The sequence below is a fragment of the Neolamprologus multifasciatus genome, chromosome 1 (assembly GCF_963576455.1).
Source record: "Neolamprologus multifasciatus chromosome 1, fNeoMul1.2, whole genome shotgun sequence".
Lineage (NCBI taxonomy): Eukaryota > Metazoa > Chordata > Actinopteri > Cichliformes > Cichlidae > Neolamprologus > Neolamprologus multifasciatus.
Genome location: NC_140439.1, coordinates 30,497,144 through 30,521,857, shown reverse-complemented (window position 1 = coordinate 30,521,857; position 24,714 = coordinate 30,497,144). Strand labels below are relative to the sequence as shown.

The 24,714-nt window shown below is 41.3% G+C and overlaps 1 protein-coding gene across 1 annotated transcript in view; it reads left to right on the top strand.

The window, feature by feature from the left end:
- The first annotated feature begins 9,365 nt into the window (after positions 1-9,365).
- Positions 9,366-24,714, top strand: part of fto (FTO alpha-ketoglutarate dependent dioxygenase) — a 114,589-nt gene continuing 99,240 nt past the window's right edge. Inside the window, exon 1 of the mRNA XM_085162167.1 lies at positions 9,366-9,769. Within this exon, the coding sequence (XP_085018293.1) occupies positions 9,707-9,769 (63 nt within the window). The 5' untranslated portion in view covers positions 9,366-9,706. The remainder of the gene's footprint in view (positions 9,770-24,714) is intronic.

Here is a 24,714-nt window from a genome sequence, read left to right as displayed (position 1 = left end):
GTACTCAAAATGTAGTAGAATGACTTGGGTCAAGTGGACAGTATTAAATACAACAGCGTTGTTATTGAAAAAAGTGTGAATTTATTTTTCAAGTTTGCAAGGTGGAGCTAATTTCTAAATGCTATAAATGTTGTTAATTTTATAACAGAGTCCAAGTGTTTGTTGTAAGACGCGCATCTTAAATGTAACTAGTAAGTTCAGACTGCAGATAAATGCAGGGTACGTATAGTCGCGGTTTGAAGTATATAAGTAGCAGAAGGGACAAAGTAAATATTGTAAAGAGAACTGTACTGCTCCGATCCAGCCATCAAGTAAAGACTGTTTTTCCAATTTTCTGTGTGTGGCACTACCCTTATCAGCAAGTTCTGCCCAAAACTTGGCTACCGTCCCTCACAAAATTGTTGCCTGCTTTTAACATAATTATATTTCTGTTGCTTTGATTCTAGTCCGACGTAATAAAACACTTCTAACCCAAACCCCAAAATCTATCCTCAACTACAATTAAAGTTAAAAGTGCAGTTGTTTTATGATAAGAGCTGCAGGGTCTGTAGCCACCAAGCCTTACACCACCTGCTTCTGATTGGCTAGTGGCATGTTATTTTCCCCTTACACATAACCCAGCATGCACACGGGTTTATTTATTAGGAATAAAAAAAAAGAAGTCACTAATCTGTGCTCGGTTCAGACAGCGGCCTTCCCCTACACACCAACGCACACACATCTGTGTACCAGCTGAGCAGGGAGCAGTCCCACTGTTAGGCTTTCACATATCAAAGAGCCTGGGGTACTTTGGCACTGCTGGGATAGTTGTTCTTTTTTACAAAAGACAAACAAGCAAAGAGCTTGGGATGCGGTCCAGAGCCGCCTTTGACACAGTGTTGAAATGGGGATTTGGCTCAGTGACACGTATGATCTAAACGTGTAAAAAAGCTGCGGCCTTCTTTTTTTTAGCATTGCCATTTGCTAGTCCGCAGCCTATAGCAAGGCACCGTACGTTCTTTATTAATCTGCTTTAACCATACACCACAAAACAACATAATTTGCAGATTTCTTCAATGACTTTAAACTTCGGCCTGAGGCTGATTTGTGTTAGAGGTGCATGGAAAGTATTACCTCAACTTGTTGAGCAGAGCGCGTGTGTTTCTTCTGTAATGCGTGCTAAACAGATTTTCAGAAGTCAGGACATCACCCCTAACACTGTGACATCATCAAAGCATCTGTAACTATACATGGAGTGCAAGATGATCATTTGACAGGCGCTCTAAATTATTCCAGATTCATTAGAAGCGCCCTGAGATACTAAGGTTCCAAAAAATACTTTATTCTTGAAGTATTTCATCAGCGAAAACATGGTGGCAGTAATGGAAATTAGAATATAAACAGCGATGATGAAGCTGAAGGCAATCCTTTTTCCTGTTAAAATGATCTTGAAAGACATCATGTGTAACACTTAGAAACAAATCACAGACATACAATCCGTGTACCGCAGCACAAATACAGAACACTACTTTCAGCAAATGGAAATGAGGTCCATTTGGGATCAAAGCCTCTAATGGGTTTTGGATAACCAGAAGCTGCTGTCAGTTTCTGGCCAAACCAAACAGACATGCAAACACATGTGGCACTGCATCCAAAAGACTTTCAATACTGCTCAGCGTATTATAGCTACATTAGTCTAATCTGCATCTTTCCCCTCCACAAACTTACAAACCTACTGATGAACATCTCTGTCAGAACAGTTGACTTCATGGAAAAAGGACAGCTTTCAGTCTTTTTAAATTGCTTTACTGAGCGTAAGCAGTATTTTAACAGTTTGTGTATTTTGTGGACATGCTAGCTTTTTTAGGAAGCTCAGTGTGTCTTGATCTCTGCAGGTTTCTCCATGATATATAAAAATGCAAGACAAAAACTAAAGAAGAAGCAATCTGCAAAAGGCAAAACATAAAATATACCAAATTCTCCATTTAATCCTTGAAGGCAGTCTCGGGAAAGAAATATAAACTGCATGTGTTCTACCATAAACCACCTTGTCATTCATTTTGATGTACAGTAATTAAACATGAAGGCGACCTAAGAAGCTCTGTATAAAGAAGGTTGGGTGTGATTTAAACTTTTCAACAGTGTTAAATGTACCTGTCAGCATCAGCACGCTCCATAATTTAGAAACCAGGAGAAATGTGCGTGGATAAATAAACACGTTTCACTGTTCATATCAGTGGCCAGGCTGGTGGGGTTGGGTATCCTTTGGGCTGTCAGATGAATACTTGATTATTTGAATCACTCTCGCATTCATCAGTGTCACATTTATTAGTAACAAATGGTTGGAATAATTCAATGAAAACAGAGTACAACACAATAGATCTTTATTAACCCACAAGGAATTTTGATTTACACATGAAAAGACCCTTAGCTGCAATATGTGTGCTGAGTGTGTTTTAACGAACGCTGTCGTATGTGCACCGTATGTGCGTCCTCTACTGAATCCAGAGACCAGTCACAGAACGAGACCTAAACCTGGTAACACTGACTCAAGGGGAAAACATGCACATTAAAGACCAGAAAAGCCCTAATAAAAAGCCTCTAATATAAAACAGTCCCCATCAAAGAGAGCTCTCGCAATATTTGTTGAACTCTTACATATCATATTAATGCCATTTCAGCCATTGTTCACCCTGGCTGCGTTTGATCTGCAGGGCTGCTATAACTCTGGGCTAAGTGGAGTGCTAATGAGAGGAGTTGGCACTTTATAAACACTGTCAAGAGCAGGTGGAGCAAAGGGGTCACGCTGGGCCATTGCGTCCACCTCAGCTGGTCCTACTCAGAGCGACTTATTTTTGTAGGTCTTGGAGCATTTCGACAAATCAGCATATTTCAGGCAGATGTCTTTGTTAAAAGTTAAGTCCAGTGTGGGTCATTGTATCATCATGAACAAATGTGGGATTAATCTACAGAATGGTACTGAGCTATAGGCCAGAGGCTTCTCCAGGGGACAGGTTATGTCTCCAGCTACAAAAGAGATTCCCTCCTGGTGATACGTGAGGCAAGGACACACACAGAGGATGTATGCTTCCGTATAAGGTTTTTATAACATCTTTCAGCTTGACAATGTGTGTGAGATTTAAACAGGGGCTCTTTTGTATGTCAAAACCTCATTTTTAATGGGGTTCTTATAAAAGTGCTCAGTGATCATGGTATTCAAATCACAGCAATAGGAAAGCGCTTCCTCATTTTGGGGTCTGGAAGAGATCCCAGGCAAGGAGGTGTACCACATCTTAAACTAGAGCTGCACGCTCTTTGTGTTTGCTAACCAAAGGGCTCTTTCCTGTGGTGCTGTATGATCGTTTATTGAGGCTTAATCAACATGTATTGAATGGTGTATGTACTTTTTGAACCATTTTAAAATCCCCTCTGTGCACTTTAAGCCTCGGCCACAGGGTTGCAAGGGTTTTAACAATTCCTGCCGGTCAAGAAAAGTTCCTGCACTGCTTTTCATACTGGCAACATTGCTCTATTTTCTTTGGAAAGTTAGCTATAGCATATTAACCAAACAGCAGGTGGTAGTCCTGTACCTTTAAGTTTTGCTTTAAACTTCACATATTTTACATCAATGGCTTGCTTCAGGCATTACAATACTTTTTAGTATTTTACTTTAATAAGTAAAGAACATAAAATCATGAAATCAAAAGTGAAAAAAATAACAAGCACAAGTAAAATAATTATATTTCAACAAATTAAAAAAAATAAGCACAGTGCAGCTTAAAATAATATTTACAATACTAACCTTATTTTTTAATCGTTTCAGACCATATGATCTCTCTACAATCAGTGGCCACCACATTACTTACATGGTGCTAGTGCAAACTTGAACTCCTTTTTGAACCCCCTTCAAACCAGCCATAGATTCAATAAGGTGCTTGGAACATTCCTCCCAGATTTTGGACCCTGCTGGCATGATAGCATCATGCAGTTGCTCCAGATTTGTCAATTATTCCACCACACTCCAAAGGTATTCTATTATATTGAGATTTTGGTGGTTTCATGTTGTTTACACCAAATTCCGACAGGCAACATTTTCCAATCTTCTTTTGTCCACTTTTGCTGAGCCTGTACAAATTGTAGCCTGAGTTTCTTGTTCCTAGCTGACAGGAGTGGCCTTTTACTGCTATAGTCTCCTTTAAGGTTTTATGTGCTGTACATGCTAAGATGTCCTTATGCACAACTTTTTTGAAGGGAATGGTTATTTGAGATACTATTGCCCTCCTATCATCTCAAAGCAGTCTAGCCATTCGTCTCTGACCTCTAATATCAACAAGGCTTTTTCTCCCAGAGAACTACCACTCACTGGATATTTTTTTAAATCTTTTTTGGACCCTTCTCTGTAAACCCTAGAGATGGTTGTCTTGAAAACAACCAAATCAGCAGCTCATGAAACACTCAGACAAGCTTGTGTGGCACTAACAAATATGTTACATTTAAAGTCACTTAAATCACCTTTCTTGCCCATTCGATTGCTCACTTTGAACAGGTCATCTTGACCATGTCTACATGCCTAAATGCATTTACTTGCGGGCAAGTGACTGGCTAATTAGATATTTGCATTAATGAGCAGTTGACTAGATAAACCAGCTGGTGTACGTGCAAAATGCTCTGGCTTCAGACTGCTCTAAACACTAGATTTCTGAGTGGCTTTTTTTCTTCTCTTACATCTTCAAAATGTCAAAGAAAGGGAATATCCTTAATCGGATCGCCCCTTCGCACATTTGTTGTTGAAACATTGTCTTTGCAAAGGGGTAGCCAATCAGAAAAAAAGCTGTCTTAAAGAAAAGGAAGTATAAAGAGATGGGAGACTGTGCCACAGTATGTGGTTTATTTCAAATGCTGAATAATTCAAAGTCCAGGAACAAACATATACAGCTGACCCCTATTTACATACTAATCTGGCAACTATCTTAAAACTTGACAATGCCAATTGCCAACGTGGCCCTTTTTACAGTGTGAACATTTAAAGTTTTTTTTGTTGTTGTTGTTTTTTTTATACAAGACAAATGACAGGACCATTAGAATAAGAATGAATGGTGGCTCTGGTGGAAATGTAACCACTACACATTACAGACTTTGGAAAATCTACACAGAATTTTTCCCTTGCTATTTAGAGACACTTTTTATGTCCTGTAACTAATAGGCCACCGGGTGTTAGCCACACAGGTACCCTGGTGCTACAAAGAGACTGTACAGGAGTGATGTGGGGGTGGTTCAAAGAAACCAGTCAATGCCGGTGGAGAATCTGGAATGGAAAAAGTCAGCGAAAAAAAGGAAGAAAAAAAAAAGTGCCCTACTCAGAACAAGGATATAATCATTTGTAGGAATCCAGCACATAACCTAAATAATACATTTCAGGTTTTGATATAACTATTACTGCCTGTGAAAAGCTCTTTGATGTAAATTGAAACCACTGGGCAGCAATCTGCTTTACAGCACTGACAAATAACAGTTTCCTAAGGCTAAGGTTAGCAAGCGGAGAAGGCACATACTTGCTCCATATGTTCATTCGATATAAATAAAAATCAAAAATGAGCTTGTCTTTGTGGAGGCAGAACAATGCTGAGGACAGTCCCTAGTTGAAGTTGTGGTGAGTGAAAAATGTTGTTTACAATTTTTAAAAGTACCGTCAGCAGAGGTCCTGTGTGGTGCAGGACAATGCTTGACTGTGTTGTTTTCATTTTTTCCAGTAGTTTGCTTCCTCTCTTTCACACAGAAACCACAACTTGATAACCCAATAATAAAATCTAGGTGGACCATCGAATCTCCTGCAACGGAAAAATATTATTACTCAGAAAGAGACATGTCCATTGTATTTCCGATTTTTTCAGGGCATACAATAGTTTGAAGTCAGGGGAAGAGATGATTGCAGGGCTGTGGGCTCTGGTTTTAATACAGCCCACCACAATAGTCTCTGTCTTTAGTACATTCTGGCATTGCATTGTCCTCATCGTTTATTCATCCTCAGCTTTTTTAGATGTTAGTTTTATCACAAAAAGAAAAGCTTGTTGAAGGGTCATCCGGAGCTGATGCAATGCATAATAACAGAAAACATACCCCCATTGTGAGTGCAAACACATTGGCCAGATCAGTAAAGAGGGGTATATGATGATAGAAGAAGTTCAAAGCGTTTCCCCCCTTCATTCCACATGATACCACATCAAAGAGTGTACAGTGGTGATCTTGCCTTATGTTGAACCCCACAGGTCAGACATAAGTGGAGGGGTGTCTGCTTTAGAGCCTGATTCTTTGTAGAACAAATGACAGGCATTGTTGAGGAAGGTAATTAGCTTGTCTTTTTGTTAAGAGTCTGTACATTATGATTGCTCACAGATCCTAAAACCTGACCACCAAACTAAAAAAGCCAGAGAAATTTCCACTCTGTCTAAATCACAACGACTGATATTGAGAACATGTGAATGATAGTAAAGACATGTCCTGGTCCAGAACAACTGAAGGTACGTCCAAATTAGTGTGAATGCCCTGAGGTGGACACCAAAAAGTGATCTTCATTCAATAAAAAAATATTCATCACTTATGTTTTGAAAGTGAACAGTGCCAGTAAGAGACATTTTTTAAGTGTACAAAAATATGACATTATGTAATGTTTGCATGTCCTTTCTAGCCATGATCTGCTACTAAACTACATGCTCAGAAAAGAAAACCTCAACTATTTAGATGAGTTGAGTATTTATTAAGTTACACCTGCACATGCTCTTATTTACAAAGGTCATATGGCACTTGTTAAACTTGCCGACCATGAGATAGCGGTTAGTCAGGATATCAGAAACTGTAAGGCTAACTTTGGGAAGAATCCTTATAAACAGATTTGCTGCTGATAAGGTTACTGTTGTTTCCATGTTCTGCCTTGGCCTCTGTAGCTATGCAGGTTATTGTGCAGCCAGTATTTGACCTCTTCAGCCATTTTCAAATATTCTTGCAGTGATAATTGGTCATTGGTAGAGTACAGTCGCTGTTTGAGCCATCTAACAGTCAGTAATCAAAGAATTATATTATTATTTGTGTTGGGGTGACAATAAGCACCTATAAGTCTGAGGCCTGGTTCTTGGTTGGAAAGGTTTGGATTGCCAATTCCATGCTGGGGAGAGGTCACTGCCCCAAGTGGAGGCTTTCAGATATGTCAGAAAACTGTGTTTGAGTTATGGGAGAGTTGAGTGAGAGATTGGCAGCTGGATTGACGCTGAATTTGCAGATGCTATTCCACTCTATCATCGTGAGGAGAGATGATCAATCTACATTTTTACCCTCACCTATAGCCATAAAATATGGGTAATCACAAAAAAATAAGATCACATAGTCAAGTGGCTTCCTGTGAATAATGTCTGGGTGATAAGTTTAGTCACTCTTCTACGTGGAAAGGAACCAGTTGAGGTTTTTTGGGCATCTGACAAGAAAGCCTTTTGGACGTCTCCTAGGTGAGTTGTTTTGTGCATGTTCAATGTAGGGCAAACATAGAACACGCTGGAGAGATTATGTAATTTGGCAGGCTTGGAAATGCCTAAGTAGCCCCCTGTAAAAGCTGGTTGCAGTGGCTAGGAAGAGGGAGGTCTGGGCATCTCTCCTTGGATTGCTGCCTTCAATATTCAGATCCAGATGGATGGAAAAAAACAAACACACAAATGCATTTTATGTTCACTTGTGCAGGAGTCACCTGAAATCAGTATGTCCAGAAGGAAAGACAAAAATGGCAGAGCAGAGTATGTTTTGAGCAGTGGAAAAATGCATACTACTTTGAATGTGTTGCAAGTTGAGTAAGTATGGTATCAAGTATTGCTAAGCATTTGCAAAGGCATGTTACTATAAAGCTAGTAGTAAAAGCCCCAAAATGCTTAATGGGACTACATGTTGCCCCCACTTAAATGGACAAAGTTGGATATTTAATGTTACAGAAACCCAGAGATGAATCGGTTCCTTGTATCTTACATAGCAAAGTTTAGATTGCTTTTTTCTTTGGGCTGGTTTTTGTTAACTTTGGTGCTATCTTTGTGATATTACTTAAGTAGCAAAACAAAGATCTTCTGTATATCCTCATTAAGAACTCTGAGAAGTGTGGTAAGGACTTCAATTGCAAGTCACAAATGCATAACAACAGTAGTACAGATTGCAACTTTCAGAGTGTTACTAATGTTTACATGCACTGATGCCATCTTGGATTGTTAAGTCAGGGTTGGTGGGGAGAGTCTACCTTTCCAAGACACGATGAGCCATTCCAGGAAGTAGGGAATTCTGATTTTTGATGTCAATTTGAACAATTCCACAGTTTTGAGACTAAAAGTCATATCTGTCTTTTATATACAGTCTTTGCCCCCCCCTCCCCCACTCAACTACAAAACTGCAGCCTATTGTGTTTAGAAATTGGTAGAAACAAGACATAAGGTGTTTATTTGCGATTTTCACACTCACTGACAGGCAGAACTTTAAGAGCAAGCTACTCCTGACCCTAGGTGTCAACACAGTGGATCTCACCATATGATATACCTTTAATAAACAACTCGATAGGGTGCACCATACGCATGGAGTATAATTCTTGAGTCACAATGAATTTGACACCAATCCACCAATAAGCCAACAGTAACAAAAAAAGCTTCTCTGGGAATTATTGGGCAAGGCATGGGGGTCTGTCTGCCATTAATGGCCCTATACATTATGTTCATTCAAAGAGCCAAAAGAGCTAACAAAGTAAGCCAAAAATGTCAAGCAGAAAAACTTTACTTTTTTAAAATGTAAACCATAAAGATGACTGACAGTGGGAATTAGTGAATGATAGTTTGACACATAAAAGGGACATAGTTTAATGATGGAATGGGGTGATGGAGGTGGATGTAGGCAGGTTTTGACATTGTAAGATCTAAAAGAAATTATTTACAGTGCCGTAAGATTTTTTTTTTCCATGCAAGTAGCTATAAAAAAAGACTCTAGTCTGACATATGTTTAAAAAAATCATATACATGCATACACATGGATCTAGTTTTCGCAAAATGGTTCCAAGGATATTTTTCAGTCATTTTCCCCATTACAGGACCAGGCCATAGAAGAGGAAATGTAGGTTATAAATAGGAATCAAAAGAACTCCCCCACCGATTATTAGTAAGGGATGCCAGAGAGTGTGGCATCTTTGAAAGTGGGAGAGCTTTTGAGTATTTTACAAGACAGGTGAAAGAAACATGTGTGTTAAATCATCGTACCGGTTCACTTGGGTCAGCTCTACCATAAAAGAAAAGAGATTACAAAGGAAACTAATGAAGACACTGATCAAAGTCTGTAATGGTAATGTGTAGCAGGTGTTTCAGACCTTTGCAATCCGCCCCTGCACTGCCCTCCCGCCGCCAAAGCCACTTCATCCGTGAAACTTTCTCATGTATTTCACGTGTGCTTTGATAGGAACAATGGACAGAACATATTTCAGCACTATTCAAACTATGTTACGAGCAATCTGGTTCAACTCTTGAAAGGCAACTGTGGGTGATATACAAAGGCAGCCACACAGACGCTGTGCGTTTACGGTGCACTTTCATGATTGCTGGCGAGTTGAAAAGGGCTGACGTGGTAAAGGCCCACACCGGCAGGAAAGAAAGCACCTGGATTTGAGACGCATGCAAGAGTTGAAAGAAAGTTGGCTAGACTTGAAGTGGAGCCCGTTCAAAGCATGATTGCTATTTTTACACGTATCGAAGATGAAAGTGGCACTGTGCTTGATTTCAAAAATGAGGTAAGTACATATAATAGCCTTAATAAAAACCTTAAGATTCTGTTGAGACTTTTAAATAATGATATCAATAATAGAAAAAACTCGGTAAGCAATAAATTCATTAAAAACGACATTTCGACGCAAGTGCAAGCAATACTACTACTAAAAATTGCCGAATAGGTCTGTGACTTTTGCTTTCGCTTTAAATTATGTCTCTCACATTTTTCCTCTAAATGCCACAGCCATTTTAGGGGCTTAAAACACCGATTTAAAAGCCATGCTGACCGGCCTATGTGTATTATATAGATCTGTACCTGCGCCACACCTGCGTAGTGCAAAGTCTTGAGCGTGCCGAATCTGCTTCCGCCGCGAGCTCCCGCTCGAGCTGGGAATTGTAGTTCTAAATGTTACGCTTTTAAAATCTCCCCCAACAATTTCTCCACAGAAACTCATTTTAAACTGGAGAAATTGAAGACTGGCGTCTCGTAGAAATGAAATACGCGGCTGCACTTGCAGACGCTCTTCCTGACACGAAAATAGCGGGATATGCAGTTTATTCGTGCACTACAACGACCGACGTCGCCCCTAATGAAAGCGAGGCAGTGTAAACACAACTCCAGGAACATGAAAAGATCGGGTGACAGTGAGGGGAGAAGAGAAGAAAGGTATTGATAGCGTTTTTCTCCGTTAGGTCTGGCATATTTCTAAGCCCTGTCGCTCTTTGAATATCTAATGCTCCGTATGTGATGCTGCTGGCTGCATTTTGAAGGCTAGAAAGCCGGGAATGTCAGCGCATACTTCACCTTGCCTGTTTCCTTTATTGTGTTTTCCATTTTTTCCCCCACCAGTCTGCCACAATGAAGAATTACAGTTACGTTAAAATGGTGTTTTGCCACGTAGAGACACTGCCGATGAGAAAATAGAGGTTGCAGAGTAACGCCTCGACAGCATCCTACATCAAGTTGAAATACGATATGAATTACAGCAGGCTACACAATTATGAAAAAATAGTGCACATTGCAACTAGTTTAATGCATAGATATCTTTTTTTTAATTAAAACAAACAAAAGACAGAGTCGAGGCTCAAGTTGGGATGTTATTCTGGTGTGAAGAATAAACAATGAATCACTTGTATGGCAGCAGCAGCTGTGCAGCTCAGTGTAACAGTAAAAACAAAAGGTAAAGTTAGTGTGAAGTGTAGCCGGGATTTGGCATGCTGCCAGGCCAGCAGTCTCCAGCTGCTTCAGGCTTTACTACAGATGCAGTGGATAATGGTTTGTGCTCTGACATACAGTAGAAATGATAACCTATTGGCTAATGTTGCCACTGCTGTTGTTAAAGAACAACCTGTGCTAATGTGCCAGCTGTAGAACCTGATACTGAAAAAATAGGATTCAAATAAGGGTCACATGATGTGAGCAGAGATGGGTACCTATGTGTTGTGTGTGCTGATGTGTCAAGCTTTGTAAAAGCTGCAACTTTGCAGTTTGGGGACATTCTAACGCAAGAGAGGAAACTGCTGTGCACTAGGCATCCAGGGCTGCTTCATCACAGTCATTTCTCTTAGCATCTGCCTATCTGCCTGTCTGTTTCTTCTCATATCTCCAGACTTGGACGCCGTCTGCTGTGGCGCATGTGTTTGGATCATGTTAGACAGCAGTGAAACTATGTAGGACGTGGTTCCTCCTGTTTATGAGAGCAGCCATGGCAGCCAGATGAGCGGCTCAGAGAGAGAACTCATTCTAGTTGGCCCTCAGGCAGTCAGGCAGTACTGCACAGACCTAATGGCTTAGCTGTCTTTCTCCTTAGATAAATAAAAGGATGAGCGAGAGAATTAGTAACTGCAAAATTTCTTTAAAACTGTACAGCGGCCAAAGCGAAAGCTGCGTGCGTTTTGAACGGTTTTCACAATATCACTGGTTGTATAAAGACACAGTTATTATGTTAACTAATACCTTGGATATGATGGTTGTCTTATCTAGTAAGTGAGTGTGTCTGCAATGGCGCCCAAAGTGAGAGATGCACTGTGATGGGTGCACTGTTATTCCGAGTTGTGGAATGCAAGCCCCAACAGATTAGTGCCAAATGAATACACAGTCTCCTCACAAAATCCCATCACAACAAGTCAGTATAGCATAGACAGGTGGGGTGCCATGGCTATTTTCTATATATCTTTTTTTAAATGAAAGAGAACATTTGAACAGTCGCCGAGGGGAATTAACCCCACCTAGTCACACCAATTCACATTTATGTCATTTATTTAGGTTTTTCATCATTCAGGCTAGTGAACACACTCACTCATCAGATTTCATTTTGTTTGTATCAGGAAAAAAAAAGTTTTTATAGATTTGGACTTTGTCTTAGGTTGTCAAGTAGCTACATTTTCATGGATTTTCTCGTCATACTAATGTTTAACCTCTAGTACGCTAATGAATTTAAAACTTTTAAGTATGTTTTATCAGTGTTGTCATCACAGGATAAATTTCCACTCATGCCCTGGCAAGTGTGAAAACAGCACCGACCCTGTCCCTTAACCCGATGTTCTAATGTTGTCTTTGATGCAAGCTTGCCATTTGGACAGCGATGACAAGTATTAAGTGCTGTGGTGAAACAGGAAGTGTGTCTGTGTGCGTGAGCAGCAGGCTAAGTAATGTTCACACAGGGTCACCAGATGTTGTGAGGTCCTGGGCTCAAACCAGCCCATTGCTTAGATCAGCCTCATTGGTTTGTTCTGGTTGTGGCACCTAGTGCAAGCTGTTTAGGGTATTTAATTTCTAAACACCCATTAAAATGGTTTGTGTTTCCCTTGGCGATTCTGTTAAATTAACATCTACTGAAGTAAAAGCTGATTATGTGGCCACACATCCAGACATGGTTAATCAATTTTCCCCCACAAAATGTTAGCTGGTGAATTAGTGTAAAGGAAACGATTTATGGCAACTAATGCCGACGTCCTGTCATGTCAAGCCTGGTGTTTTAGCAAGAGGGGGGTGTCAGATTCAGCGCATTCAGCAGCTTTGCGCTCTGCCGGCCATCTTTTTCTCCCTCTAAACCCAAGCTACATGCTGCTTGCTCTATTAATGAGCCAATAATGGAGAAATAGTGTTAGGTACTGACATAAAACATGGGTATGGATACCTAAGGCAGGGTAGCACATAAGCTCCAGCAGAGCTAGATTTACACCTAGGTCCTGTGTAGAATGGTAGAAAGGGGAACACTCAGTATGGGGGCGCTCACTGCTTCATCAGACCCCCGCTGGTCGAGCTGTGGAAAAGCCAAGGCCCAGAAAAATACGGCTGTGGCAGATAATGATACCATTACACTAATGGAGCTGGCAAATGAAGGAGAACCCAGATGCCTGCTTTATTACCAGAGGGGGTCATTTCCTCGCTGCATTCCTAATGGCCTGAGCACACAGTATTGATCAGGCTATCATGCCGCTAATCCCCTACAGAATTACTTATCGCTGGCTAGGTGTCGATCTGCCACATGCCCTGTGCTGGCCTTGCCGTTGGGCGGCTGCTGCATGTCCAGCAGGGACCCACTGGACCGTTCACCCAATCATGATTTAGGGGCAAGTAGGGATGGCGTCTGGGAGGTCTTCAACGATGGACTGGTTAATTCAATGTGTGTAAAAAAGAGGCAAATGAACCTAACGGCTTTCGTTTAATTAAGGAGCAGGCAGTGATGTGGCTCCACCCTCTTTATGGCCCCATTGGACACATAAGCTGGAGCTGGTAAAGCTGTAAGGTTGGGTGTTGTTCTCAGTAATTTGGTTGTGCAGTAAATAAAAACAGGGCTGCAGCAGCAGGATATGTTCGTCTGGTTTGATTATAAAGATGTCTGCATACTTAACTTTGTTTTAAGAAGTCTGTGTGCAAATTTCGTTCATTAGGCCAAAGACTTTTCCACTTCTGGTTCTGATTAGTGTGAAAAAAGAAATTTCAATTATTAATGGCATTCATTGGTCCAATATGACTGCGAATGGTGAAGCCAGGGTCCATAAACATCAGAAATAAATAGGATGGTCAGGGCTCTTTGCCCAGAGCTTGACCTGTCATATACACGGTCTCTTTATCAGGGCCCTGTGTGTGTTAACATCCTCAGGCCATTGTAAGTGTGGCATCCTAGCATTAGCAGACCCCTCTTGTCACCTCTGGCCTTGGCTAATCAAAGTGTTTACCTTAAGGGTGCGCATTTAGCATTGCTCGTTAGGACTTCTCCAGTAGCCATAAAGAGGTATTTATATATTTCCATCTAGAATAACCTGTCGTAGCTAGGGAAACTAGCTATTGATCCAGGTATTTAGTCATTTCTTTCTGCGTGCCCCATCAATATTGTGCAAACATTCGTCCAGGCGTCCATTTGAGAGTTGACCTAAGCCCTGGCCTCCATATTTTGCTCCCATCGGAGTTCAGTGATATACTATTATGAAAAGTAAAATCAATGAATGAATATGAAGTTTGGTGTGTAATATAGCGCAGGCTGGCGGCCCCAGGTCTTTCATTGATCAACTGCGTGAGTGTTGGAGGGGTCTGATTAGACTGCTGCTGAGCTTTTCTTCTACATGTCTTTACACTGTTTTGCCTATTTGATCTTTGCTCATATATTTGTTTGGAGATGTTACAGATCATCATTTTTTTTATTAAATCGGCCCACACAGAACTGTTCCAAGGATTTATGTCATTATGTGTACTAAAGTTAACCTAAGATAACACACAAATTAAAGATATTGCTGTTGGGTTATCGATTTAGTTTAAATATTATTTCACTTTAGTCAATTTAACAAATAATTTTTGAGCGTATTTGCTACTTTCTTATTGTTATTGATAAAGATTATGACCACAGTAATGTGTATGTGGTAGAATGTTAGATTTTACAGATTGTGCATGAATGCTTACAAGTGCAGAAATTCTAAGAATGGCTTACCAAGTTTCTGTTTATTACAAATGAAAAAGTTGATTAGCATATCATGATCATCGTGAAAAACCCTGGTTAATTTTCCTTCATTTCACCTTTCATTCATTCTATAATAGTAGTCTTTGTTGAATAAACAGCATGATGATGCATGATGTCTACATTTGGCTTGCACGTGGAAGGATATCAGCTTTTATGGTCCACCGGTACTGTGCTAAGGTATGTGTTTAAATGACTTGATCGGGACTCCTATATATGGTAGAAATTACAGTTTGGTGTTGCTTGAAAATGCAATCCTGCAGTCATACTGAAAGAAACATCTGCAGAGGTTTCCTCTAACCACTAGCTGCAACCTGCTCATCTAGATTAGTTAGTTGCTACTTGCTGCTAGGTGGTCCTAATGTTGTTGTCCTGAACTGTGTACTTCTTTTACATATGGTTCTAATCAAAATTAATAGAACAGTTAATAGTCCACAACTAAGTTTTCTTATAAGATGTATAAAAAAAAATCGCTCTCAAACAGCATGCTGCAGAGTGTTAGCTTGTCTTATAGCACAAGCGTTTTCAATAGCAAGAACAGACTAGACAAATGTTGAAAAGAGGCTTGCATTATAATGACTTATAGTGACTGACCAAAAGAAGAACTTTATCTGGAGTTTGGAAGGTTTTTGGTTTAAAAAAAATGTGACTTTCTTGCTGTCATTTCTGGGTGTGCTGCTTCTTTGCTTTTGTCTTCTCACCCTTTATGAGAAGAGTATGATAGAAATGATGTCAGGCTTAGGGGTTCTGTTTTCTGTCTTGTTAAATTAACAAAGATTTTTACACTGGCAAATAGCGGGCTCAGATTTATCCTTCCAGCAACTGGGAACCAAGCAGAGGGGTGATGATTGAGTATTATGCAAGGCTAATAGGTGTTTTTCCAACGACAGAATATTTTGTGTCGTTGGAATTATGTGTAGCTGTATTCTAATCATTACGCGAACATTCTCAAACTTCAGTGTTTTTCCTGTAGTACTGCTGTTTGCATTAAAAGTGTGTGTGCCCTGTGTTGGGGTCTCACAAGTGTAATTTCCACTTATTGTTCCAAACTTTTATAAGTTTGGAACAATAAGTCAAAATTGAGCTTTTTTTAAAAAAGCCCAACTTCGCAGCTCTGCTGTGGGAACATTAATGGGAGTGAGCCATATGTTGACTATATTTAAATGACCTAAAAGTATAATAGGCAGCCTATTAAGACAGGAAGACTCTTTACAGCATTGCACAAAATATTTATTTCTTCTTAACAGAACAGGAGAATATTTTATGTATTGACTTGGTTGTGTGTTTTTATTTTATCCCTATTTCATGATGACATTTGGATGTTTTTATATTCTATAAAGCTTTGACAGAAGCCACTGTTTTAACTATAGCACTGTATACCTATATATTGACTCAGTCATTAGGAAAAGAAAACTGTTAGAACTGAAAAAAATGTAATGGTGTATTACAGCTATTTGTCATACATATTGTTTGGAAAGTTGATGAGCTGATGTGCTACACCCATATGTATATATACCAATGCTTTGCTTGCTATGCTATCTTTAGCATTTATAACGTAGATGTTTTTTGGATGCAGTAACTAGGATTGTCCAAACAGCTCACAACAACTTTGGTGCCTGCCACCCCCTACCGATCACCTCATATTAGTGTTGAGGCATTAGCCAAAGATGTCATCATATTCGAAAACAAGGCTAAGATGTGGATCATGCAAACTGGCCGACTTGGTCAGCCGTCAGTTTCAATGAGATTACATCAACTGTGACCTGCACAAGTAGGGTTCACCTGTCAAGCATGTGGCCTGTCACAAAAGAGACCTAGAATAATCAGTTCAATCAATAGATGTTGGTGGCTCATCGGGCTGATGCTGAATAAACATGGGGATGACCCTCTCAACTCATACACAGAGGCTAGAGCCTCCTGGGGGTTCATTAGCCACCCGAGGCTATGATCCAAGTGAGTTGTTATTCTTTGTTTGTTTGTTCGGCATTCTGGTATGTGTGTGTTTGTACGAATGTGCACTAGGTGTGGGTAGGTGGTTTGGGGTTGGGCGTATCTTTGAATAAATATTGTCTAATAATCATCTCTGTGTGTCGTGGCTGCCCTTGGTGTAACTGCTCGGAGAACATAAGACACAAGGAATCAATAAGCACCATGGAGGCTGGAAAGATTAGCAACTGCGAATGTAATAATGCCTCCTTCCGTCTGCACTTATTCAGTCTTACCCAGAATACATCCTATTGGTACTGGGTGTTACTAACTTTAGCTAACGCCATTAAAAACTGTTTCCCTGTGCAACGCCACCTGCATAGGACAGAGCAGTCTTCATGCTGTTTATTTGTGAATTTATTTTCCTTTACAGTGACTCACCTTTCCAATAAAGTACAAGTACCTACTGCTGGAGTGGTTGCACCACATCTGGTTTCAATGGAAAGTCCAAAACCCTTCATTCACAAAAGCTGCAGGAGACCAGGTTCACAAGGTGCTGTAAATACTAACTGTTAATTTGTACATCATAAGTTCTTTTCCATAAACGTGAGCAATGAAAGTGTGTTAAAATACCTGGCATTTCGCTTGTTTCTTTGAAGAAGCTCAACATAGGAAGTGCCTCCTACAGCCAAAGGCAGATTTCAGCTTTATTCATGTAGTCAGTCAGAGCTGCAGTTAGTCTCCTCTGCTAACCATCTTAAATGGAATACCCTTAGTTATTTTCTGCTTGTACCCAACATAATGATATGTAGTCATTTAATGTTACTATGGGAAGAGTTTGATGGGAACGATGTCAGGCTTAGGCGTTCTCTTTTCTGTCTTGTTAAATTATCAGACGGTGATAATTTTACGGTGGCAGTTAAAAGTTAAAACAGAAAAAAGACAAATTAATTTTTGTGAAAACACACAAATGGCTTTAAAAATAACTTTTCCATCCTTAGTACATTAGGTTTAGCGCTTCCACCAGAGGATGTTAGTAACTAGAGCAACTTGCAGTCTGGAGTCGCTGTCTGAGTTATCCTGCATTTGCTTTCATGGAGCACTTTGTATTGCTCATTCCAGCATTTACTTGGCATCAAGTCTTTGAGAAGTGTTTGCTCACTTCAGGTGGTCTGTTCATGTCTCAGTGATTCTTTCTCTGAACCCCCGTGTGTTTTTTCTTCATCAGTCTAACTTTTCCTTGCATATGCGAGGGAGCCAACGACAGCTTGACTGGCATGCTGTCAGGCAGGTGATGCCTTTCCAATGGTGGAGCATCAGCCCTTTACTGAGTGCTTGTATGCGTGAGTGTGTGTGTGTGTGTGTGTGTGTAGAAAAAGCGGGGGTATTGTCAGGACGTGACCGGCACACTTTGCATGTTCTTCTCGAGACAGGTGCTTCTGGGCGAGCACTGGTGCATGACAGTTGCCTTTCATCGCTGTCTTCTCTACACTTAACCCCTGACCGGCCCTCCCTTCTTCCTCTAGCTCCTCATCCTCTTCTCTTCTTTCCTCCCTCCCTCTCTCCACCACGTCTGACCTCTTCTCACGGCGCCTCCCTCGGCCGTCCTGAGTGATGGACTGCGAAGGCTAGTAGGCGGCTTGCGCTTTGCATGTGGTGGTGGTGGTGTGCTGCGGCAGGCTTGTCACAAGCCTAACACTGTCAGGCCTTGGAAATCCAGCTGTCCAGACCAAACTGCGCACACTCATTTCCACACACTTACACCCACACCGCAACTTTTTGTTCAACAGTCTGTAATTCCATCCACTGGTGCTGTCAAGCACTTGATCAAACGTGCATAAAGAAAGGAGCCCCTTGGCTGAATCCCATCCTATCTCTTCCTATCATAATGTAGGCAGATCTTCCCTCCTCTGCCTGTTTCTTCAACTCTGTTTATTCAGATGAGCCTGACTGGGGGGCAGCGGGTCACATCCACTTGGCTGGCTAAAATGGTCCTGAATCGAGGGTTGTCTCCAGTGAGATGAAGGGAGAAAAAAAACACAAGAAGGGGTTAGGGAGGGCTGCCGAGCGGTCATGTCAGGGCTGTTTTCGGGGTTGTTTGTGTGCGTGCGTGTGCGTGCATGTGTGTGTGCATGTGGCATGGCAGAAGTAGGGGTTAGGGAGTTTGAGGGTTCAGTTGTCAACCCCTGTGTCATGCTTGCCCTGGCCCTGTTATGTAGAGGGCATCTACTGTCATTTGTTTCAGGACTGTCTGAAGTGGAGTGAGCCGCAGAAGCATAAAAAGTAGTCAGCAGAGTGTAAGCTCTCAGGTGCCTCGACGTACCACACTTTAATTTAAAAGTACAAACTCAAACACTGTAGGTGCTAATCCCTTATTAATTTGACATGCCAAAGTTTGTCTTATCCAGTTTGTCTTTTAGAGATTTGTTTTGGGGTTGCACTTTGAACCTCTGTTATTCCTGCATACATTGAAGATGGGGACTGATCCTGATGTTTTCCGTAGCACATAGTTACTGTTATATATATATTTTTTGCCTCTTTGTTCTTTGAGCTTTATCATGTTAAGTGAAGTAGGTGGATTAAAGTCATTCTCAAAGCCAACTTTGGAGACGACATACACTAGAAAGACTTTTTTTTATTTTTTATTAACAGTTATTTTGTACTTACAAGTTTTTGAAGTTTATCCCAGTGAGTGCGTGTGTGTATGTGTGCTTGTGTATCTGTGTTTGCATTTTAGGTGCATGTGTGCGTTTCATCTGACATGCATCTCCCACATTCTTCCCACTATGGGAAAAAAAGCAAATGGTTAAGACTCTTTAAATTTGTTGTTTGAGTGTCAGCGAAGACATGAGCACTGCGCACGCCATGAGCTTAATCCAACAACAGCCTGCCTGCCATACTGTACACCCGCTATCTGCGAGTGAGTGGACCCCTTCCGCGCAACCATTGTCATATATAGGGGGCATTGTCACATATGAGATGGACTCATGTAAATGTGGTGACAAGCTAGTGTCTCGGCTGACTGACAGCACAGAGGGATTGGGCTAATCTGAGTGACTGATTTGAGGCATGCGGCAGCTCGGCTGTCCCCATAACTCCTGAGAAATAGACAGCTTCAGCAGAGTTATCTGTGTTTGTAAGTCCTTCTGCTGCACTGGGATGACAATAGGGATTAGTGCCAAGGTTCTTTAAACTGTTTTTTTTTTCTTTTTTCTTTTTTGTGTGTGGGGGGGGGGGTGCTCTTATCGGTGTCTCGGCAGGATGCTGCCGCAGCCAGTTTTCCTTGACTGTCAATTAAAGAGGGGATCATTAACTTCAAGGGTATAAATGTTCTAACACTGGTATTACGTTGGAAAGCTAAGTCGCTGACAGATGTTCCAACTTTAATTCTCCACTTGTTTTTTTGTCCTTTAATTAATTTATGTATCACTATTCGGGTTTTAAATATTTTTTCTCCCTGTCTGCTCTTTGTTAGCCTGTAATCTCAGTTACCATGGTAGTCGCAAAGACGATTGGGCCTTGTCACTCGCCTGTGTTTCTTATGAGGTTCAATCGGCTAATGTATTCAATATCATCCAAACTGAAAGGTAAACAGTATCTAATGGTGCGTGTGTTCCTGCACTGCCTCAATACAACCTGAAGTCGCTGGGGGGGAGGAGAACGGTACGTCTGCGCCTAGTTCTCAGGCTTTTCAGGAGGACCCAACTATTTAGAATGGTGCTCGATAAAAACAAGAAGATCATATCCTGTATCTCTGTACATGTGCGGTTCTTTGGGAGGTAAAGGAAAGCAGTGTAATACTTTGGGGTTATCTTTTGGAGGCTTTTATGGCATTTTTGAAGCATGAATACGACAGCTGTGGTTGAGATTTTCAGCCAATGCGCTGCAGTGGGATGTAGTGAAGGTATATTGTAGGTTGCTGCATGGAGGAAGAAAGAAAACTAGGGGATACGTTAAGGGAAATGGGAAAGAGAGAGGTGACAGAGACTGCTAATGGGCAAACTCTCTTTATCCACTGCCAGTGCCATCACCGGCACTACCCTGTTCTTTTATGACAGCTCTTTTCCTTTGTTCTCCACGTCGGCCCACTCACTGCTGGGGATTCATGACAAGTTTTCACGGGCTGATCAAACGCTGCGGTGACACCTGATTAGGATATAGCGCGTGTTTACAGTCGTGCATGGCGAGGACACCCCCACCCCCGTTCTCAGACAACAACGGAGACTTCACCTTGACTAATTAAATTTGCACCTGCAATGCCAGCTGTGACAGCCACTGGAGGGCTACATTTATTTATGTCACTCCTTGCATACTTCCTGTGACGTTTAGGAGGCTGAGTTTGCACTAGCTCCTCTGTTGACTTGCACTGTGGTTTACTTCAATACCCATCTTTATTATGGCTGTATCTGCCCTGATGTTTGGTAAGGCGGGTTTGTCCTCCGTTTTGGAGGATAGGCGATTGTACCTGGAGCTGTGGCTAGTGGAGATGTGGGGGTGGAATGTGTAAAGTCATAACATTTTAACGTATGCAAAGGTGTGAAATCCCTCTGACATATAATAATAATAATAATAATAATAAAAAAATACTTGCACATTTTGGCAGCATTATTTTAACATCAACAACTTCCAGATATAGTTCTGTAAATTTAGATACCACGTTTAATCATGTGGCAAAACAAATATATGGCAGTGTCATGTAGTGTTTGCTGGCATTCTGTGATTTTCTAATTTTAAAAAGACTGAGTGCTGCCTGGTAATTGAATCTGTTTTATCTCTTCTGTTCCTTATATCTCATTTTAAATGGTTTTTGGGTGGCTTGTTTAAAGTAATGTGATTTGTGTGTTCCAGGATGAAAAAATATTTATTTAATCATGCAGCAGTGTGCATACATACCATATGTGTGCCTGTAGTGATGATCTGAGTGCCTGCGTGTTTATCTATCTAAATCAGTGTTGAGAGTGCAAAAGGCCACAGCTGAAGTGAGCAGAACATCAGTCACCCGGTAGCAGGAGACAGGAGGTTGATAATTTGTGGCTTTGCCCCCTCCTCTCTCCCTTTCTCTCTGTCTCTCTTTATTTCACCCCCCACAACTCTATTCTGCCTCCCCAGCCTCAAATTGACCAGGCTCGACTGCTGGTCATGCTGTATTACATGGGTTAGATGAAGTAATTATTTCTAGGCCACTGACTACAAGCAAGATTAATAGTTTTTGAAACGGCCATAATGGAGGGCTGACCTGCCATGACATAAGCATTATTTCAAGCTCACCTCCACTCTCATCCCTCTCACCTCTGGGCACCGGCAGAGTGTGATTTATACCTGGGCTAATGAGGGGAGGGAACCTTGGAGCCCGGAGCCAACGGCCTACTAGTGTAGTGTTAAGGCATGTTCCCCCAAATGTATGGGCAGTGTGGTCATCTGAGGAAGGGTGGTACAGTGATTGGTTTTTCAACAAATTAAACCATGTGATTAAAATACACTTTTTGCATTCAATTATTTCTTTTATTTAATTTTTTCATGAAACTTTAATAATTTGGGTTGTTCTCTGGAAAGCATTGGGCCTCACTGAGATCTTAATTAAAGAACAAATTATTTGCTATTGATGCTGAAGCCCTTTGACCTGTGATTTATTGGTGTGTCCCCCCCAACTCTTGATGATCAGCAGCCTGAAAGATCACAGAACCTGGAAAGTTGTCACTAGGTGGCAGTTGGACATCATATTATCAGATGCACTCTCCTCTTCCTTCCACCACCCTCTTCCTCCCTCACTTCCTCCCTCCCCTCTGGGCTAAGTACACCTCAGATGTCAGGGTGTTTTATTTTTATTGGATGAGGGCAGTGTGTAATGCATTCACCTCCGTTCCAGCCAGCTGTTAAATGCCCCGGAACATGGTCTGTTCAGGCTCCGCCCCGTTAACCCCTCTGATTGCCTGTAATAATTAGCAGAAGTGAACAGTAACTATGACACCTAGTGAGGGTTTGGAACAGCTTGTGACTCCATGATAGAATAGAATAGAATAGAATTCAACTTTATTGTCATTGCACATGTCACAGGTACAAGGCAACGAAATGCAGTTTGCATCCATCCAGAAGTGCTTTAGCCATGATATAGATATATTGCAAATATGTGTGAAATAATATAGATGTGTGAGTATATTACAGAAATGGGTCTATTATGGTATGTTATAATGTACTATAATACACACGTGAAAAGGCTTCAGTGACTTGGGTCTGGCCCAGCGTGCCAACATCCCTTTCGACTTGGTGTGTGTTTCTTTTAAGCTTTAATATTAACCCTTAACTTTAAACACATGCATGCAGTGTGGCATCAGCAATTACATTTTCAAATGGCTGGGTTTGTAAACCTCCAGGATGTTAATCTGTCACTATTCAGGCTACTGGGAAGAGTGAAAAGAGGATTAAGCTATTCAATTCCTGGTAGAATATTTTCCTTTGTTCAGAATGAGTGAAAGAAAAATAAATAAAGAAATAAGGTGGTTTCTCAAGCAAGACAAGTGCTGTCTGCTACATTTCAGGATTTGGCTAATGCCATTATAGCAAACTTATCTGTCCCAGCATTCCAGGAAGACCGACAGACTGTTGTGTAAACAGCCACAAATGATATTCAGCCCATAATTCAATATTAATCTGATAATGCCAGTTTATCTGGGTCAGAAAGTACATTAGAAAGAATTAGACCTGTCCTAGATGTTCTGGTCACATCTGTTTAGAGGCATATGTTTTTCCAGTGGCTTAGATGGTTGTCATTTAAACTTGGGTCATGCGCCTAGCTTGTTAATAATACCGTAATAAAAAAATCTGTATTAACATATAGGTCACCAAATAATTGTTAAGGTTATCCTAGTTTTGCTGCATATATATGATAGTGGAAAGATGTTTTTCAGTTATTGATGTGTTGCGTGTGAACATGGCATACAGCTAAGTTGGAATAATAATCTTGAGTTGTTTTTGTCAACCCGCATACTGTATTAAATCTTATGGTTAACATAAGGTTATAATATACCACATCATAATTGTCACAGCTGTCAACCGATCAGGCACAGCACCCCAGTCTTAGCCCCTCGTTTACCCTTTACTTCCTGCCTCTTGGGTCTTATTGCACATCATCTTTATCCCAGATGAAGTACTAGGCTCCGTAGTGTCAGGAGATGATCTAATATGGAACCAAAAGGACACAGAGCTGGGAAATCATCGTCATTTGAAGAGGTTGCTTGTCACAGGATGGGTTTGATCAGCCCGTGCTGCGGTACACAGAGCCGGGTCTTTGCACTGTCTAACAGTGGTACTGGATTAGAGACACAAGCCACTTCGACTGTGATCAGTCACTCACACATGAAGACACGCGGCAGGACTGAAATCCTCCTCGCACACTTCATCCAGATCATGTACGGTCTTTTTCGTCAAGCCTACTGTATGGAAATGAGAAGCACTGCTGTTGACAGCGATGGTACATGTCTGTTTTTGTAAAAATACATTTTTGGTGGCTTCACTTTACAACTAACGTTATCTACATTAATAAAGGTACTTCCGCAGAGAGGGAGCTACAACACCAGGTTGTGTTTGTCTATGCAGCTGCCTGACCTGCCTGAATCCTACTGATCTCTGACATGTTGAGGTGATGGTAGTGTGTGTGAAGAGTCTGGGTTTACACCCTTTAGACACTGTGTATTGCTAAGTGCTATTGAATTGTTTACTGTCACAAATCACAAACCTTTCAATGACCAGGTGCGTCCACCGTCCACCCACTCATCTGTCCATCAGCTGCTCCGCCCTGAGCGATGTGTCGGTCTGCTGGGCTCTGAGGAGCGTAGCACTGGTCTTTGGAGCTGGGGATTTTAAACGCTCCACCTGATTATTGATTCTTCTGCCTCGCCGAGCCAGCCAAGCTTGAGAGAAATGTAGAGAAAGAAAGAAAGCAAGCTGCAAAGGGGAAGGGCAGTCTGGTGGCCTTGGTCCTTTGGTCTTCAGGTCTGTCCTTGACACTGCCTATGGGACAGGCCTGGAGGACACCTCTTGTCCTCACTGTAAGCCCCTACCAGGCCCTCCAGCTAACTGGCCCTCCC